The sequence below is a fragment of the Siniperca chuatsi genome, linkage group LG8 (assembly GCF_020085105.1).
Source record: "Siniperca chuatsi isolate FFG_IHB_CAS linkage group LG8, ASM2008510v1, whole genome shotgun sequence".
NCBI classification, from domain to species: Eukaryota; Metazoa; Chordata; class Actinopteri; order Centrarchiformes; family Sinipercidae; genus Siniperca; species Siniperca chuatsi.
In genome coordinates, this window is record NC_058049.1 from 22,797,566 (window position 1) to 22,816,598 (window position 19,033).

The window sequence follows — 19,033 nt, forward strand, 5'->3', positions numbered from 1 at the left end:
ACACACACACACACACACACACACACACACACACATACCTCCTGGTCACATTATGCGCCTCTGTTGTGTGAAGAGTAAACTATACAGGTGCTGTACCCTAATTGCATCCTAAAACATGCAGTGCCATTCATCTAACACGACTCGTGCACCGCATGAATCCTTTCCTTATATCTCTACTGTTACACGAGAGGGGAGATCTCTGTATACGCGCAGGTTTATGCCGTGGCGCGCGCGCGCTTTTGGGGGAGCGCGCGCATATATCCGGGGCTCATTCATCTGTGCAGCGAGCTGAGAGTCAGTGTCGCAAGTGAAGAGGGACTCGTAAGTTATCAGCATCGAAGTAGCTTCACCAAAAGACGCAACCGAGCAGCTTTCCAGGCGGACGGACCGTTGAAGGGGGAACAACAACAAAAAAACAAAAAGCGGAAGGATGCTGATCCGAGCTCAGCCGGGAGCTGCAGCGTCACCTCGTCAGCGCCGAACACGGATCCTCCTGTAACTTTTAATGTGCTGAAGTTGATCTCAGCTGTTAGTCGCTCTGTTCTGTGCGGTTCGGCTAAGTGCTGCTCGCCTGCCATGCTTGGTCCATCAGTCCACAGTGCGCTCTTTCTGTGCGCCTTCCTCCAGCTGTTCTCCCTGCTCGGCGGACAGGTGCCAAACTGCCAGGAGGTGCGCACAGTGTTTCACTCTCTGCATCCGGGCTCCAAGTGGGTCCCCGAAAACCCAGTGTCAGGTAACTGTCATCATGTCATTTACAGCTTGTACATACATGTATTGCTCCACGTTTTACGCACTTGTCTGGTTACTGCATCCTTAGATCGTCTGCACTTCTGTAGGCTAGAATGGATTTCTACAATTTCAGCTCTGACTGTAAACACTCAAATTCAGTTCCACAGTTCAGTTTCAGAGGACGTTATCGTTACAACAGTTCTCTAATACCATCGAGACTATTTTTTTTTCTCCCTATGTCAAGGCTGCTGAGTTCTCCAGTATCAGCAGTGAGAGCCAACCCACACACACTCTCCATCCCTCTGGCTGAACATTTACCAACCTGCTCTGAAAAAAATCTATTGGCCAAGTTAAGTATCTTGTTCAAAAGGCAGGTTGAATTATATAAACCACCAGTTAACTGTTAAAAAAAACAAGCTTACAGAATCGATCAGCTCCAGTATTGATCCAAACATGGAGCCAAGTAACCTTTCCTAAAACCTAACTGATTTGGTCAGTACTTTTGGAAATTGGAAGCCAATATGAGCATCTTTTTGCAGGTGTTTTTTTCTTTTTTTTTCTGTGGGTTTGAATCTTCTGCTAAGTTTGAGGGGTTTTGTTCTATAGCTGATAATGGACTGCACACAAAGAAAAAGATCAGCACTCTTCCTTTATGAGAGTTGATTAATAGTCATGTTCAGACTCGTCCCTTGGCAGCTTTTCATCAGCCACCTTCTCACGGAATATACATTAGTGGTGTGATAGGAATTGCGACCACCCTGGAAACAAATTTGTAATTATCCCAACTGGATAATTATTATTCCCCGGAGCTCAAATGTCACTGACTCTGCCTCGGATGAGGAAGGAACGTGTCTTGAGAAAAGTGACTTGACTTTTGAGACGTGAGGGGGAAAAAAAACACTGAGCTAATGGTGAAATAATTCTGTTTTGCAGAACACAGCATGTTGGTGTACTGCTGGAGCCTGTTGCATGCATTCTGATTCAGTATGTAAATGCAGATCCCTCTCATGTGGCTGAATCACAGCCAGCTGCAAATGTTAACTGGGTGTTTTAGTGTCATGTCAGCAAGGGGAAGTGCTCCAGGTTAACTGTTTTCTCTCCATTCTCAGCATGCAATTTTCACACACCTCACTCCCACCTGATTCAAAGAGGATCACTAAGTAATGCTAAATGTTCAGGTGAACATGAAAGAGTGTAACGAATGACAAAATGCTTCAAATCAAACAGCAGGAAAAGATGTGCAACGCACTTTGAAGCATATTTTGTCATGCTCCCTCTACCCCAGATTAATCTCCCATCTGTGGGTGCATGCAGCTCCAACCGCTGAGCTCTACATTTCCCCATACATCCATCTTTAATCACACACCCTCCACGTAGGCCATCGAGCATTTTATCTGCCAGCCAAAGGGGGGAATCATCGTAGCAGGCCAAGAGAAATATTTAGCCTCCCCAGATCTGAGGCAGAGCAGCCCAGCTGTCTGTGCGCCTTCACTGAGGAATCAGTCGGAGCTGGGCACCCTGCGCACCAGGCAGCTCAAAACCATTACTGACACTGGAAATCAATTCACCAGTCAGCCAAAGGACAATTCATCCCGGCCAGTTAAGAGGTAGTTTGGTTTATGCGTTCCCATGATGCCCATGGCTACTGTGTTGCAGATTAATTGCTGGTTTTATTAAGTGAGTTGGTTGTACAGTAAGTGACTGATGATGAATGCAGAGTCAGTACTAGATTTCCAAATGAATGTCGAACAGGGATTCAAAAAAACTTTTTGGCCTACTTTTTTCCTATTCCCTGTGTTCGGTGTTGATAGTACTTCTAACACAGCACTACCCTCTGCAATCCCAAATAAGTCATTTTGGATTTCTGTTTTTGGGGGTTATAACAGCTTGTCCATAAGAAGTCTGACAAGGGATTTACACTTCTCTGGGGTCTACTTGACCGTACGAACATGACATGACATGACAAACGTGAAATATTTCCTTGTGTAATAACAATGCTTTATGATAATTCCCGTATAGCTTCCTCAAATGAGTTTGTGACAAAGGGAAGGGTTACCACTTACAATACATTTCTACATGCTGGTTTTTGATGACATCAAAAGAAAAGGAAAACATGTTCATTTTGCAACTATTGTTAGTATTATTACACATACAGCAGTGCAGCAATGAGGAAGTGAAGCCAATGTCAACAAAATACATGGGTTAATTAGACTGACATTATGTTTTTAAAAAAAAGCTTCCCATTGAGCCACATGTGAAAAAGAGTTCTGTAGTCAGATGTGACTGATACAGAATGCTGTAACTGAACCAGTAAAGTAACATAGAGACTTAAACCTCAGAGGGAAAAACGCCTTTCTCTTACATTCCCAACATGTGTTAACTGTTAGCACTTGGAATGACAAACTGCAGAAATGAAACAATTCCTGATTTTCTGCAGACTTCCTAAACCCTCGCAGTCCCAGACGGATCTCAACAACCCACTTTGGGAACAACTGTAGTAAAATATAATGGGATGTGATTTCAGGAGTCACAGCCAAAAACAATGTACTGCAAGTGAGTGAGAAATGGGTTCCAAAAGATTTAATTGTAAACTAATTGTATAGTGTTTAGATTTTTTAGAGAGAAAGACTTTTCTTTTAATCATATCCCCAAATCACTTCAGCTAATTTAGTGAGGACCCCTCATGGCCTTGGCTGTGCCACAGGAAGTCTTTCATGCAATAAATTAGGGAAGTCTCTTCAAATTGGCACCAACATTTTTGTAACGATAACTCACAAGAAAATAAGCAAAGATTAGAGGAAAGTCTGACAAAATACACATAATTTGATGTAGCTAGCACATGTACTTCCTGCTTTCCTAGATTTCTCCTGCGACTGTGTGAGAGGGTCCTGAACCACTGGAATAATCTAATATGAATTTATTGTTTTTCAGTGTGTGTGCAGAAATACCGTAGTTGCATCACCAAACATTACATCATCAACAGTGATCACATTCAGTGCCTTCACTCATTTTTACACACAACAATATATTCAGTTTTTGAGAAGGATTTCACTGTGTAGATCCACATTTCCACATACTGTTTGTTTTATGTTTTATTTATTTATTTATTTGTCAGGGGCGATGCACATTGATCAACATCGCTGTAAATGTGCCAGTGTTAGCCAAAAGACACATTTTCAACTGTTAACCTTTAAATTAGCCTTGAAAACAACAATAAAACACACAACGTGTGAAAAGTAGCAACTGCAAAATGTTTCATTATTCTCAACAACTTGTCAAGTCACATTGTATTCCTAAATAAATGATATTCTAGTTTTTCTTTAAAAAAAACAGTGATGCATGTTGAACTTTCCAGACATGTTTCCAGTATTTCATACTGTCCTTTACATCCAGTGATGACAGTGAAATGTCTATCATCATTCTAGACAATATTTAAGCAATACATAAAAAATTCAAAAGTAATATCCTGAATGAGACACAGTTATGGCCCAAGGCTCGTACTTTAGATAGGCTCTTCCACTTTTGTCTTAATGAGCTGACTTTTTAAAAAGATATATTTTCCAAAAGCATGAAATATGCAGTCACTTCTCATATATTTAGTACATTTTGTGGTCCTATTTTTTTTTTGGTCATGCCTCATTCATAATATATCCTTGTCATTAATTTATACAGAATAAGTTGGAGGTTTTCAGTCATAGTATGTCTTCTGCAATTGTTCTGAACTTTGTGCTTGCTCAGAATTTGGCGAGTGAATGCGGAACAGAGCAGCCTAACGTAACACGAGTTCTTCTTCATTGAGGCGCACAGCAAATGAAAGATTGATGAAATTAAATGTTGAGGATGGCTTGCTGTGATTTGACTGAGGGAAGTATCACTTTCTGTGTGTGTGTGTGTGTGTGTGTGTGATGGAGAGAAGTGAAGTGTAGCCTGTATTGATATAGTGTATTGTGTGGGGGAGGTGGCTGATTCAGAGAGATGTCCGCAGGAAGGCAGAGCAGAATTCTAATAATGCTGCATGTGGTGCCAGGGGGCCAAAACACCAAAAAACAAAAGTTATTCTTTCCACCAACATGATTCAAAAGAAGTGAGTGCAAAGGAACAACATTACAGTGGAGACATGAAAAAAAACAAAACCTGACTGCGCTGTAGGAGTACCACTCATGTCTTTGCTGTGGCTGGTGCTGTGGGTGGTTGTAGTGTCTCAAGGTGAAATGGAGGCTGGGTGTCAGTTCACTCCATCGTGTCGTCATATATGTGCGGGAGGCGCACGAGCAGCGCCGAGCACTTACCCCAGGACATGAGCAGTGAAAGCAGCTCCATCAGTGTCAGTGGCGGTTTGAGCGGAGGATGTGGTGGATCTCTGACAGCAGCAGCTGACCTGATTCATGAGAGGGGCATCAGATTCTCACTAAATGGAAGAGTAATACCAGTTTGCTGGAGGCTAAGCTGACAGCTACCACTTATTTCAACAGAAAATCCTGCTGCAGTGGTCCTGCAAAGGAGGAGTTTTTGTAAAAACTTTTTTTTCCCTCAGTGCTGAAACAATTATAGTTTCATGTTGTTTTGATATTGCTTAGCAGGATGCCAAAAAAAAAGGTCCAGGAGATGTGGACTTCTCACTAATTAGCTGCAGGGCCAGGTCATCCGGGCTTGTTGTTTATCATGAAAAACTGAACAACACAGAACAAACGCTCCTGCTGTTTAAATGACACCGGACACGACTAATAGGGTGATCAATTTGACCTGAAGCGAAAGGGTTTTGTGTCTAATTAAGCACTGATTTGTGTTTTGTTTATTCAGTTTGTATCCCTCTTTAATGAAGGGCACTTGTGTTTGCTGCCTCATTGTTTTGTGTACACTTAAAAAAAAAAAACTGAAATCAGGCTCGTTCACATTCATGCTTCCAGCTTTCAAATTATTGCTTCATCAAACGGCTTAAAGTAGAACAGTGAGCAAAGCACTAAAAATACTTAGAACAATTGTAATCCCCAGTAGCTAATGATATTATTATTCCTTAGGTTGGTTGTAAATTGCGTTATCTTCTTTTCATTTATTGTCTCTACAAAGTGACACTGGCTTATTTTGCCCTGGAGACGAAGCCAAGGAGTCCCACATGCTTCCACTCAACACTGGTAGTCGATGTATAATTTATGCCCATAATGAACAGCTTTTAACATATTCTATATTGTAATACAACTTGTTTTTCCCCCATGGTCTCCATCATTAAACTTGCATAGTGATAGCTTTGTAATTGGTGCTGGGGAACTAGGAGGCACATACTGTATTTGTGGCTGTCCCCGTTCCCTTGGCTTGGAGTCCCCGAGCTTGTTAAAGATGTGAGGGGAGGGACTTCTCTCGTCTGTGTGTACTCAGGACAGTTTGAGCCCCTGCTGGAGTTTTCATGTGAGGCATTTCAACAGAAACTTTCTGTCATGAGAGAAGCAGCTATGGATGGTCAGATAAGGCTGTGACAAACTGAAGGGCGATCAATGCGTTTTTAAAAAGGCATTCAAAGACCTTGACACTCATGAAAACAGCAGCTGTTCTGCATGTTGAATTGTCTGGCTCACGTTTCAGAGTATTGATTTAAAGTATGCAATAAATTAAAGGCGCCACCTTGGACTGAGATTGTATGTTGGGGAAATTTACATCTAAATTGCTCCTAGCCCTGCACCTTGTCTTTCTTCATTTTGTGTGAGAGAATTGGCCATCAGGACACAAAAATCGACTAATTAACCAATAACAGACTGATAGAAAGGTGCTCTCAGTGCCCGGTAGCTATTAAGCTAGAGGTAGGTGAAGTGAAACGACCTCAGAACAAAACTGTGCAGGGATGACAAGGAATAAAAAAAAAAGAGGGAAGAGGAGAAAGAGAGCTGAGCCTAAAGCAGGAAGCTTATTCCCAAGTGATCTGTCAGTCAGAAAGAAGGCTTTATTTAGACGGTGTGATTTTATTATTTGTGAAACTCTACGGGGAATCATTTTCCTGCCGAATCCTTCACTTACTCCTCACCGCTGTGGAACTTCTGTAATGAAACACATTTATCATCTGCAAAACGACAAACGTGCAGATGAAAGTGTCTGTTTTGCCGGAGATAATTGCTAAATCCCCGTCTCTTTGCTGCAGTGTCTTGCGCTCACCACACCTATGGTGCTATTGACAGCTTAATAATTTTGCCCCTGCAGTCTGAAATTAACTTGATCTTATCTGTCAGGAGTCCTTTGTCGGTATTGATTTAAGATATTAAGCCTGTCAGTATGCATACAAAAGGTGCTGCGTGACAGTTTTATTGCCTGTTTCACTCATTAGACTCCACACCTTAAACCCTGATGGGAGTGAGCGTGGCGTTAGCTGAAGCTGCTCTCTGTTTGACTCCTCAGTACTTGTAAATTATCAAGACTGTCACTCTGTTGCATCTCCTGCTAGTTTAACTTCCCTCCATGCCTGCTGTTTTCATTGTTACAGTCTGAGCTCTGTTTCTGAAAATCTATTGTTTGAAGATCTCAAAGAGACAAAGCCTCAAACCAATAGAGACTTTTCATATTAAGATAAAGCCTCCGTCTCGACAAAAGCCTTTTCCTTTTATTTTCCAAAAGTCTTTTGACATGCTTGTTATCAACACTATATATATATATATATATATATATATATATATATATATATATATATATATATATATATATATATATATATACGACTAAGGAGACTACTAAGGAGACGACTAAGGAGAAGGAACTCTTTATATTTAAACATCAGATGGTTGTGCCCTATTTATTACTGCGTGATGTCTTGTGTGTGTTCATTGTTTTAGAGGAGTGATTTGGGATAAGCTTGCTTATTGAAAGTGCATATTCCCAGGGCCGCTGCTGGCCATTTGGGTGCCCTAAGCCTAATTGCTTTGTGGTGCGTTGTTGTCTTCTATTAGTGTATATATTATGAACACCATAACTGTACAATAACAGTATACAGTATATTACACTATAGAACTAACTATAGAACAGGCAAAAGTGCAATCTTCAATAAAATAAACCAAATAATTACAGTATTTCCATTATCAATGTTACAATTATTGTTAAAATAAATAATAAGAAAAACAGAGCTGGACAATTAGTCACACATTGCCTAACAGAAGAAAAGTCACAAAACTGTACAAACTTTGCAAAGACAGTATACTGTATTTTACACCATAGAACTAGGTTGTGTGTGGTTCAGCTTGTGTAACTGAACTGCTGGTAGATGGTTGATGGTCAGTATCTTCCTCTTAGTCCTGGGTTCCTCCAAACACAAATTTCAGCATTAATTTAGAAATACAAGGGAAATGGATCAGTATATACATGCAGAGTTAAATATGTTTTTAGGATACTCAAACTTCAGGAATTAACTGGGCATTAAGAAAGATGGTTTAAAAACAAAATGGAACAAATCTTAGTATAAAAAGGCTAAATGAATCAAACAATTATGGTTATTATTCAAACCTGATATTATTAGCAAAACTTCATTCATTCAATAAAAACACAATAAATAGGCTATAACTTAACCATGATTTAAATTCCTTGGTCTAAATAAAACATAATCCATGATAGATTATAGATTTAAAATGCATACAAACCTATATAAAAAATTGTTATGAAAAGACAACATTTCAATTGTCTTCTACTACTAGCCTACTATAAAAAAAAATCAGAACAACAGAAACCAAATGTGCAATTTCCTTCAGCAACAACTATGTACACAGATAAATAGCTCTAACAGAGTAGACGCTTCTGTAGTAATGCACTCTTCTGTGCAGTTTATTATACATCTCCATCAATAATGTTATTCTACAGTACCGCATCAGATGGTTCATAATTGCCAGGGTGCACTGAAGCCCAACAGGTCTGGGGGCGATAACAATATCAAAATAGAGTAGTATTTTAAAAATTAACATTTTTAAACAAACCTGCAAGCGATGCATGCTATATGTAGGCTATACCTTGTATTGCCTAATGGTCTAATGGTGCCTATTGTAGTTGTGCTTCATCTTAAATTTAAATAATGAATAATTATGATGATCGTTAGGCTGTTTTGGTGCCCCCTCCGGCACTTGGTGCCCTACACACCTCGTGTTATGCGCGTGTACGTAGCAGCGACGCTACAAATAGAGGTGTTTTGACGCAGAATCGTGATAACTGCAACATAAATTTGTGTAGTTCCTTCTTTCGTGAAGGCATCATTGAAAAACACTTTAGTTTGAACTACAGTAGAATCTCTTTTTCAAACTTCTAGAGTAGAATTTAAAGTTACACTGTGATAGTAGAGGCATGTTCACCTAATAAAACAAGAAAGAATGGCTCTGTAAAAGATGTCCTTCAATGCATCATCACACAAAACTGCAGTTCGTTCACCATCAGCAGCTGAGGCACCTTCGCTATCCTTGATCAGACTGAATTCTAATGGCGCAGTCTTTATCTCCCTCCTCACTGTGATTTTTTCAAACTGAATTAATTTCTTCAGGGCGTTTGTTCTTTGATCCGGTTGTGTACGGCTACATCGCCCCAGTGAAATGTCCTTGTCACCTTAGTTTTGCTTTCTCTGGCTTACATCTGCACCTTCCAAAAAGAGCTCTGGGAATCCAGTTATTTTTCATCTGTGTAAACAACCTGTAGTGTCAGTGGCCAGGTGCAGTAATGTTGTTTCGTCATCTTCAATCTTACTTGTGGCTGTTTTTGTTAAATGTCATACATAGTGAAAGCATGCTGAAACCTGGGTTTGTTTGTCTGCACGCTGAACTGCTCCTGGCTCTCATCTCTGCGCCTAAAAAACACTTTTTTTTTTTGATCCTCTGTGTGAAAAGTGTGTAGCCTGGAGTGGTGGGAAAGTTTCTGTTGACCAAACTGATCTCTGAGGAAAACAACATAGTCTTGGTGTATTGCTTGAATGTGCATCAAAATGACTCATTTTTAGCAGCAATTTATTTTTGACTCCAGCCCTGCTAAATAACACAGCCTCTACATAATGATCACACGCTCATTAAGGCTGCAGAATCTGCTGTTGATAGTGTTTCCTGTATTTAGCATGCGGATGATATAGCTGAATGTTTGTGTGTGAAGGAAGAGGCTTCTGTTGTGTGAAAATTAAACAAAAGTGGCTTTTCAGATCATTCCCTCTGCTCATCAGACTCCTGTCCTGTCTCTGCTGATTTCCTGCCAGGTGCGGATCTGCAGGTTTGCCAAACCAAAGGCCCGACCTGCTGTTCCAAGAAGATGGAGGAGCGGTATCAGGTAGCCGCACGCAGCAACATGGAGTCTGGTCTGCAGGTTGTCAGTGCTCAGCTCAAGCGTCTTATCATCCAGAACGCTGCCATATTCCAAGGTAAGCAGTGTGCGCTGTTTGTCCGAACCTGTCTCAAACAGACGAGATTTCTTTTAGCTAGCACAGAGAGAAAAAAACCATCATAATTGCAGTTTAAACTCTCAAATCAAGACAGTATCCGCTTTCTTGGCTACATAACCCTGTTCACGTCAGCAGCTCACTCCTCCAGACAGTGAGTCACATATAAATAAAGCAGAAACAAAATGCACGCCGACAGGGATGAGACGTTCAGCTGCTGCTAAACTAAATGTTAGAATGGCACAGACGTTGTGGTTAAAGTGACTTTAGATGTAGTGTGGTGCCAGACATGTTGTTCCAGGAAGTGACAGCCTCCTGAGATTTTGGCGCACTGCAGTCAGTGACGGCTGTTATTCACAGAGTGGTCCTGGAAAGCACTCACAGTTATTAGAGGTCAGAGGATACTGACTGGTATGACTGGTTCAAGCTAAGAGATGTATTCAGAATAACAGCTCAGTGCCACGGTGATGTGAAAAATGTACAGATACTGAAACCCGGAGACACTGAGGTTCAACTGCCGCCAGCTGAGAAGAAAGGGACGAAGGTACAGGAGGCAGGTGACTGCTGACAGTGAATGACTGAACAGTGAAATGACATCTGGTCTAACAATGGTGGAATCATATTTTATTTTAAGTCAGCAGAAACTATGTGACACTGTCAAATCAGCATTTCCTTGCTGAATTGTTGCTTTAATGAACTGAGGCTGCTCTGGAGGCAAAATATAAAGTTGCAAATCAACATCTAGCAAAGTTTTGCTAGATATTGCGGATGAAAAAGACTTTTTCTGCTCTTCTTTACTTGTGCTGCTGTTACTTGTTTTAGCATTCACCATCATGTTGTAATTTGTACAGCAAAAGTTACATACGCTCCCTTTAAACAAAACCTTCAACATAAACTTGAAGTGACGGTTGTAAACTTTAAGAACTGGTTTGGATGGACAACAAAGTGGCACACAACTTTTCTTTCACAGTGCAGCCATATTAGCAACAGCTGTTTTTGAAATATTCCTTTCACATTTAATGTTGAGCTTTTATTATCACACTACACAGGCCTTTTCAATCCAGCGTGGCAGCTCTGTTTACTGTCTCGGGGTTTCCACTTGAAGTGGGATGTGCAGACTCACTGGGCCAACTCATTGGTTGTGAAACGCAGCACCATCTTAACGTGCCAATTAAAACTTGGGGTTTAATGGGGACCGTGGGGTTTGCTTGACTTGGTTGTTATACACTAACTATGTTAGAGACTGCTGCGGTTTGGCTGCACTTTCCTAGAAGGGGTTCAATACTAATTGCTTTAGCATAGGGCTTGAGAGAACTCCCCAAACAGCCCCTGGACTGAAATCCTTTTAACATCCTGGTCTTATCTGTTTCCCTCTACTTCATTTTCATCCTCTCTCTCTTCTCCTCTTTTCTTCTCTATGTCTCTCCCTCTCTGATCTTGTCATCCTCTCTCTCCATCTCTGTCTCGCTCAATCTACTACTTGACTTTTCTTTCTGTCTTTCTCCCTCCGTCTGTCTCTTCCTCTCGCGCTCATGCTACTATTGGGAATTGAGTGCATGCCTTGTTTGCAATCTTCTTTGCTGCTCTCTGTCTCCTTTCTTCTGCGCTCACTTCTGCCAGAGATCAAAGGGCTTCCCCTCTCCACTCCTCCATCTCCCATCTCTGAGTGCTCTCTCTATTCCTGCATCCCCTTCTCCTTCCAGCTCCACCTGCCCTGCTCCGCTTTCCCAAGCCTCAGACTACGCCAGAGGTTTTCACCCTTTTGAAGTCAACTTCTCCAAACAATAGAAAAAGTAATGGCTCTGTCTATCTTTGTCTTTTAAGCAGTAAGATGACAGGCTGCTTTAACATTAGGCTTCTTCGAGATCAATACCAGGAAATAGGTAAGGCATTAGGAATTTCTAATGATGCGTGGCTCTTGCGCAGAATGTCTCATGTGCCATTTGACAATCTAATGAGCCTTAGCTGATCTCTTTATAGTATATAAGGAAAATACTACGTAATGGATAAAATGCAGCATCCACTCTGATATGTGAAAGACTCTCGGATTTCATTTTGATTCGCATTAGCGAGATCATAACACCATCTTCCCCTGCATGCTTTGATTGCCTCGCACTCAATGGCCTGATGTTGTCAATTTAGTTCAAAACGAGAATCTGTAAACCTGTGCAGGATGCTCATCTATAAATCTAATCTTTTAAAATGAGAAGCTGATCTTGTGCATGCTGAGAATTTAATTTAGAAAATAAATTATGGAGTCCAATTTTACTGAAGAGTGTATTAGTATGTGATGCTGCACGTCATTGAGCAGCCTGGAGATAACTCGATCCATCAGCGCTGAGGAGAGAGGACAGTGGTAAGGGTGACATAAGAGTATTAAAAGGGACAGTTCACCCCAAAATCAAAAATACATATTTTTCCTCTTACCTGTAGTGCTGTAGTTTATCCATCTAGATTGTTTTAGTGTGAGTTGCCGAGTTTTGGAGATATCGGTCGTAGAGATGTCTGCATTTTTTGAATATAATGGGACTATATGGCACTCGGCTTGTGGTGCTCAAAGCGCCAAACAAATACATTTGAAAACTCAACAGCAATGTCTCTTTCCAGAAATCATGACGAAATAGAAAACGAAACATTGTGGTTTAATTAGCGGCCCGCCTACACTTTGGAGGTGTTAACTGACCATCAATAACTAGGTGGCCTCGGTGAAGGCACACATCAGGGCTTGGAGACTACAACTTTTTAACAGAAAGCCTTTGTTACAACCTGAGCAGTGAAGTGTGAAAGACACAGGTGGTCTCCAGGCGTGGAGGGTCTAACAGTGATGCTATTGAATGGCATTATGGGAAGTGTAGGATCTAGTTTTGGGGGGTTTTACCCATACTAGAGACAAAAAATCAGCACATCATGGCTTCTGCTTCTTTTATTATCCCTTTGAGTGCAACTAATAATTATTGCCATCATCGAATACTCACACAATTATTTTTCCAGTTAGTCAACTAGTCATTTAATCTAGACAATGTTGAAAAATAGTGAAAAATGCCTGTCCCAAAGGTCCGAATTTACTGTAAGCTTGCAACCTCAAATTGCATACCTGTCTCCTTTTGAAATTATGTTTACATACTACTAATGTGTTTGGGCAATTACATTTTAGAAGCAAATGTAATTGCTGCCTGACTTAGGTTCACTTGCAACGTTTACTACCGCCTGTTATTTATGGGTAGGTGGCTGAAGTGGAGGGTGGGTGTTCAAAGCACAGAGGCCGGAGTGGGACCATCTTTCCCTAACCTTAACCAAGTGCTGCACGTGCCTAAACATAAACATAAAAGTTTAATAATGCTGTAGATGCTATGAGGGGATATTGTATTGCAAGGTCAGATATTGCAGGAAAACAAATTAAATGCATTGTCTGTAAAACTTTCAGTGTCAAGATTTTACAACTTAGTTGATACTTTCATTAAAATGTTTCCTCATAAAGTTGATAAAAAATGTAATCTTTAATCTTTCAAAACGTATTTGCTGTTGCAAATTGGACGTATATAAGCGGCATTTCTAGGTGACGAGGTTGTAAATCAACTGTTTTGTCCAACTATCAGTCTAAAATCCAGAAGGTATTCAATTTACAATATGAAACAGAAAAAATGTTTTTTGAAAAAAATAAATTTTTCTTAATAAATGACTTAATTTTCTACAGTTCTACTCAATTAATTAATTTATTGTTTGAGCACTAGACTATTTAAACAGTGTTTTCAGTGAGTTTCTACCTAGTACTGTCTAATTAGAAAGATGCCAAAAAGTGAGATGGGAAGTCAGTGTGTGAACATGTGGAGGGCTGAGGTACAATCACCCAGCTCTACTTCGAGGCTGCAACAGTTCCAAAACAATGTCTTTACACTGTGGCTCAGCTGACTTAAGCGCAGATTTATGTTTGTGATGTGATTATACTGCACATCTCATGTCATCCCCCTCTCCCTCACCCATCCTCTCTGTCTGTATCCCCTGTATAACTGCTAGACGAAGCAGAAACTCATCCAAAATCATCTTCTGGCATTTTGGGTGATTGGCAGCTCTAATTGTTGTCATTTCCCCAGCGATGTGTCCTTCAGAGCGGCGCTGCTGCTGTTGTTCAGCATGCAGCTGATGCTCAGCCTGAGCCCTAGCCCGCAGATTAGAAATTAGATTATCCTCCTTTGTTAATGAGGCAAGCTTTTATTTAACTTTTCAAACATGATTTGTTGAGGTTATTATTGTGTAAGAACTGAAAGCCACTGCGGCTGAGTGGCAGTGCAGGCAGGATCTGGGTACTTTTTGTTGTGCAGTGCTTGTGTAAAATCACACATCAGAAAATGAACCTCCCCTGACTGCAGTGCTGGTGGAGAGAACAAGACCACACCGCTGTCTGCTCAGTTTCATCGCAGCTCGATGCTCCTCTGCAGCCTGAGGGACGTCTTCACCCAGAGGGGAGTTGCACTCAAGTCCAAAGAGCAAACCCAATTAATAAACATGAGAGGGCAGGATTGGCCCGATTGCTTATAAAGTCAAATATGTGGGGAGGAAAGTTGAGCAGCATGAGTGTGTGTGCCGATATCAGAGAGTCTGTGTGATATCTGCAGAAAAAAGTGGGACAGCCAGCCTGGTGCTCCTGAAATGACTCAATGAGTCCATAGAAGGCTGGCACAGTGGGGTGTTCGAAAACAGGTCTGACTTGGACTACTTTCAGGCAGCGTGAGGGCAATCTGTATGTGGCTTCACTCGTTGCTGCGAGGCAGGGGAGCTTTTTCCATTTTACTCTGAACTCGCAGGGGCGACGCTCTGTAAATGATCGGGAGTTTGGAAGGAGCTTGAAAGGATGCTCATATCTTTTTATCAAACATAAAGACACCTGCGGTGTGCACTGCTCAATAAACTTGCCGAATATCTGTGAGGACGTACACACACACACACACACCATAATTGAAAAAGTTCACTCAACAGAAGTGTGAATAAATCTTCTTTTGTGTCCTTGAGTTCCTCATACCTCATTCCTAGCGGGCCAACAAATTAGCATCTCATTAGCAGTCTCAAAAAATTCTATCGACTTCCCCCGCTTCTTCTGGATGGCTTTTAATTACTCTAAGTGTATAAGGAATTAGAATGGCAGACCCCCTGTGGCCCTGGTGGAGGTGGTTGTTGACCTTGAGAGGAGTTTGCCCTCATTTGTCTCCGATAGTGCTGAATGGACATTTGCTGTGGCAGTAACCCAAACGAGATGTGGCAGGAGGCGGATGATGCAGAACCTGGCAGGCCCGAGCTGTCTCTCCATCCAGCAGCCAATAATCAAAATCAGATCTCGCTGCCCTCTGCATCCATTCCCTGTCTCCTGCTCGTTAGCCATCCGCTCAATCCAAAGTGCTCCAAGAGTCTGGCCTGAGCAGGCCTTTCCTCTGCTCTTCCCATCATCTGCTTTCATCCCCTGCCTCATGCTCTCCATGGACATTTTGTCTTCTGGAGAAATTTCCCGGAGTAATCCAATAACAGTGAGGACTGGTGGGATATATGCCTGCTGCGAGATGTCTGAAGTTGTTTACTCGTTGCCCTGGGCTAATCTAATAACTTAATGATGGGGAGAGGCAGTTTTGCTATGTCCAATGGGCTCCTTCGAGCATCGTTTACCAGACACGATGGGGTATACCAGCCATTACCACATCTTCTTCTATCAACTCGTAATTTGATTTTAACTTAATTGCTGTGTTTTATCATTATGCGTCACTTCTTAGTTTGCTTGTAATGAGATTTTCTGGACTTTTTGAGCACTCTGCTGGGCTGGCAAACTGTTGTGCAGATTGATATTTAATAAAGCAGCGTAATACTGAGAAGCGTGCTGTATGTTTGAGTTCTGAGGTTTCTCTTGGTGCTATGGAGCCACAAAGGAAAAAGTCAGAGTGGCTCTTTGCAGCAAACAGCCTGAGAGAACATTTTAGTGTTTATGAGCCTGAGGAAGAATATAGACACATAAGCACCAAAACATCCAGGTACAGCAAATGCACCAGTGATGCCGTCCTTCTTTGTATTTCCTCTCATTATACAGTCTGCTGTTTGTAGAGACAGTCTAATATGAAACAGTGAATCACCAGAGGCAAATAGTAAAATAGATGTTTGGGTGCAGTTTGCCACTGAATTAAGATGACATGGTCTGCATGTGAATCTAATGTGTGCTTCTGTATCACATTTAGAAATAGTGGAAGTAGATAATGTGTTAAAAAAGAGTTTTATTGTAAAACACATACTTAGGCAAAAAAATCATCAATAAAGCTAATAAATTCAGTGTTACTAAGATGTGTTTTATCTTTATTTGAAGTCTTGTCTGAATTGATGATTCTGATTGATTCTTAGTATTCTCTTCAAGTGCTAATTAGGCAGTTAATATCAATCTTTTTTAAAAACTCTTTGTAAGGAACATTTTTATTGCAAAAATAAGGAAAAACTTGTATGGAATTCACACAACATTGACTCAGTGAGGTGGTGAATTTATGGCCTGGTGATCATCGTTTTTGGGTGCCCTGCCCTCGTCCCCTTCCTCTGCCACGCCCTAGTCCTTGTTGAGCCACTGCTTCCCTTTTTTTGGACTGAATCTCTGTTTAATGTCATCCAGGCAGGTGTCTAGTGGAAGGCTGTCAGGCAGGACAAAGTAGCGAATATTGTAGCCACGGATACAGTGACTTTATCTGTCACTGACAACCATCTTCTCGCATGGTTTGGTCCCACAATTATGATGACTCGCTAGTTTTCTCCATTTTGCATTAGCAAAGAGGACAACAATCTCCTAGTTATGGAAAGTGCAACAGGGCATGCAATGGGTCATATTTCAAGAATGCCACGCGCTGGCAGTATAAGGTATGGCCCGGTGCGCTAGAATTTAGAATTCACACAGGTTATTACAGATCAAATATTACATTTGTGCCCATTGTTCGAATAGTGTGTATTTCGAACAAAAAGTGACAGCCGTAATGGTAATAGTCCCATGGTTGAGCTTTATCAAAAACCTGACTGGTTTCATGTTAGTGACTGTTGACACTAATCCTCCACCAAAGACAGAAAAATGACAGCGTTTGAGTGAAGCCACAGGTAGCTGTTTATGTATTATATATTAGTCAATGATAAGTGATTACAAATTCAAATATAAAAAATGATATACAGTAAATATTTTAAACCTATTTTCAGTAGAAATGCATCAAATGTATTTCAATATGTCAGTCTTAGAGATCTTCCTAGACCCATTTAAATGTAAAGGGATACCATGCTGTATGTTTAGGCTTAGAAAATCTGGCCTAAAATATCAGTACAGACCTAACAGGGTCATTCCTATGTTCCCAGGGTCCTTCCTCAGATTTATGTCACATAAAGTGAACATGATAAAGGGTCCTATGCTCCCAGGGTACTATGTTCTCCAGTTCTAGGGTTAGGGTTTGGGTTAGGGTTAGATCGTTAGGGGGTTAGGGAACATAGGACCCTGGGAACATATACGCTTCCAAGCTAACTCACCTGGGGAAACCAAAGTAGAAGAAGTGAGTAATATTCGCTGTGGTTGTCTTTCTTTAGCCCAAAGACCACTTGGAGAGGCTGTTGAAAGAAGTGAACATAAAATCACCTCTTCCTGGGAATCATTTCACTTTTTCTTCATCCAGATAAACCTTTGTTTTCGTTTTTACATGCTTTCATTTGTCATTGTTTGGCTTTCCAAAATGTCTGTCTTATCTCTCCGGGCTTTATGTAGGTTGCCAGGCGCTCCTGTCTCCACGGGATGCCTCAGCATCCTATTCCCAACAGAGCTGGCATCCTGTTTAATGTGCTCCTGTTGTCTTGTGTGCTTCACAGTACACCTTTTAATCGTGCCTCCGTCTTTTGATTTGACCGCACTCAAACCCAAAAATGCGACGGCTGTCTCTCTGCTGATAATATGTCAGCCACTCTGCACCCCATGGGGTGGATATTTGCATATTATTTCAGCCGTGGCTCTGGAAAACTTCAATAGCAGAATTATCACCCCAGAAAGAAAATAGCCATCTCTTTCAGACTTACACTTTGGGCTGTTCATCTTACGCATTTCCACCGTTATTCCTAAACAAAGGCTGATTTCTCCACTGAGATTAAGAGTCGGTCTATTATATTTCTATTCATTCTGGAAAGACCTGTGAAGAGGAGGATTAGTTAGCTTTGTTTTTAAGCTTGTTTTAGAAATGAAGGGAAAAAAGATACCAAAACACCTTAAACATTTTTTTTGTCAGTTCTTTCTTCTTTGTGTCCTTGAATGTTTTCTTATGAACAACCATGTCTTAGTCAATAAAGAAAACCTTTCATGGATCTGAATTTAAGTTTTTACTAGTAGTTGCATCTCCAAATATACTCACCCCCTTATTTACTTTAGCTTTAAGGCGGGAATTTGTGCTTTACTCCTCCCAGACCTCAGACAACACTTAGCTCTGACAGATTTGCCTCATTAGATTCATTTGCTCTCGTTCAGTCTTTACAGAAAGACCCAGAGGTTTGATTCCGCTTTGGTGTCACCTCCGCGGAGTGTTATCTGCAGGGAGAACACATCATTTCTGTTCGGCCCTACAATTCCTCCGCCACCTTCCCTGTCGTGTTCTTTACGCTGATGTGTCAAAAAATTGTCATGAGTGGTTTCTAGGGATGCGCGTGGCTCTTCGTGTTTGAGCCACATTTTAATGATGTGCCCTGTTGCACGCCTCTCACGCTGAATTTCATCATAGAGGAAAAACAAACAGTGTGGAGTGAGGATCAAAGTGTCATTTGAAATGCTATCATCAAACAGAGCTGAAGGGACTGACAGCTCCTCCCAGCTCCAGCTGAGAGAAGGAGCCTTTGTTTCTTTCAGTGTCTGATGACTGGTGCATCATCCAGGATAGAGAGGAGAGGAGAGGAGGGGAGGGGAAA

The 19,033-nt window shown here is 41.2% G+C and overlaps 1 protein-coding gene across 2 annotated transcripts in view; it reads left to right on the forward strand.

The window, feature by feature from the left end:
• Positions 1–233: 233 nt before the first annotated feature.
• Positions 234–19,033, forward strand: part of gpc3 (glypican 3) — a 99,012-nt gene continuing 80,212 nt past the window's right edge. Inside the window, exons 1-2 of one of the 2 annotated variants that reach the window (XM_044204268.1) lie at positions 234–733; positions 9,920–10,081. In XM_044204268.1, coding sequence (XP_044060203.1) covers positions 577–733; positions 9,920–10,081 — 319 coding nt within the window. In that variant the 5' untranslated portion in view covers positions 234–576. The remainder of the gene's footprint in view (positions 734–9,919; positions 10,082–19,033) is intronic. The other variant, XM_044204269.1, reaches the window with a different exon arrangement.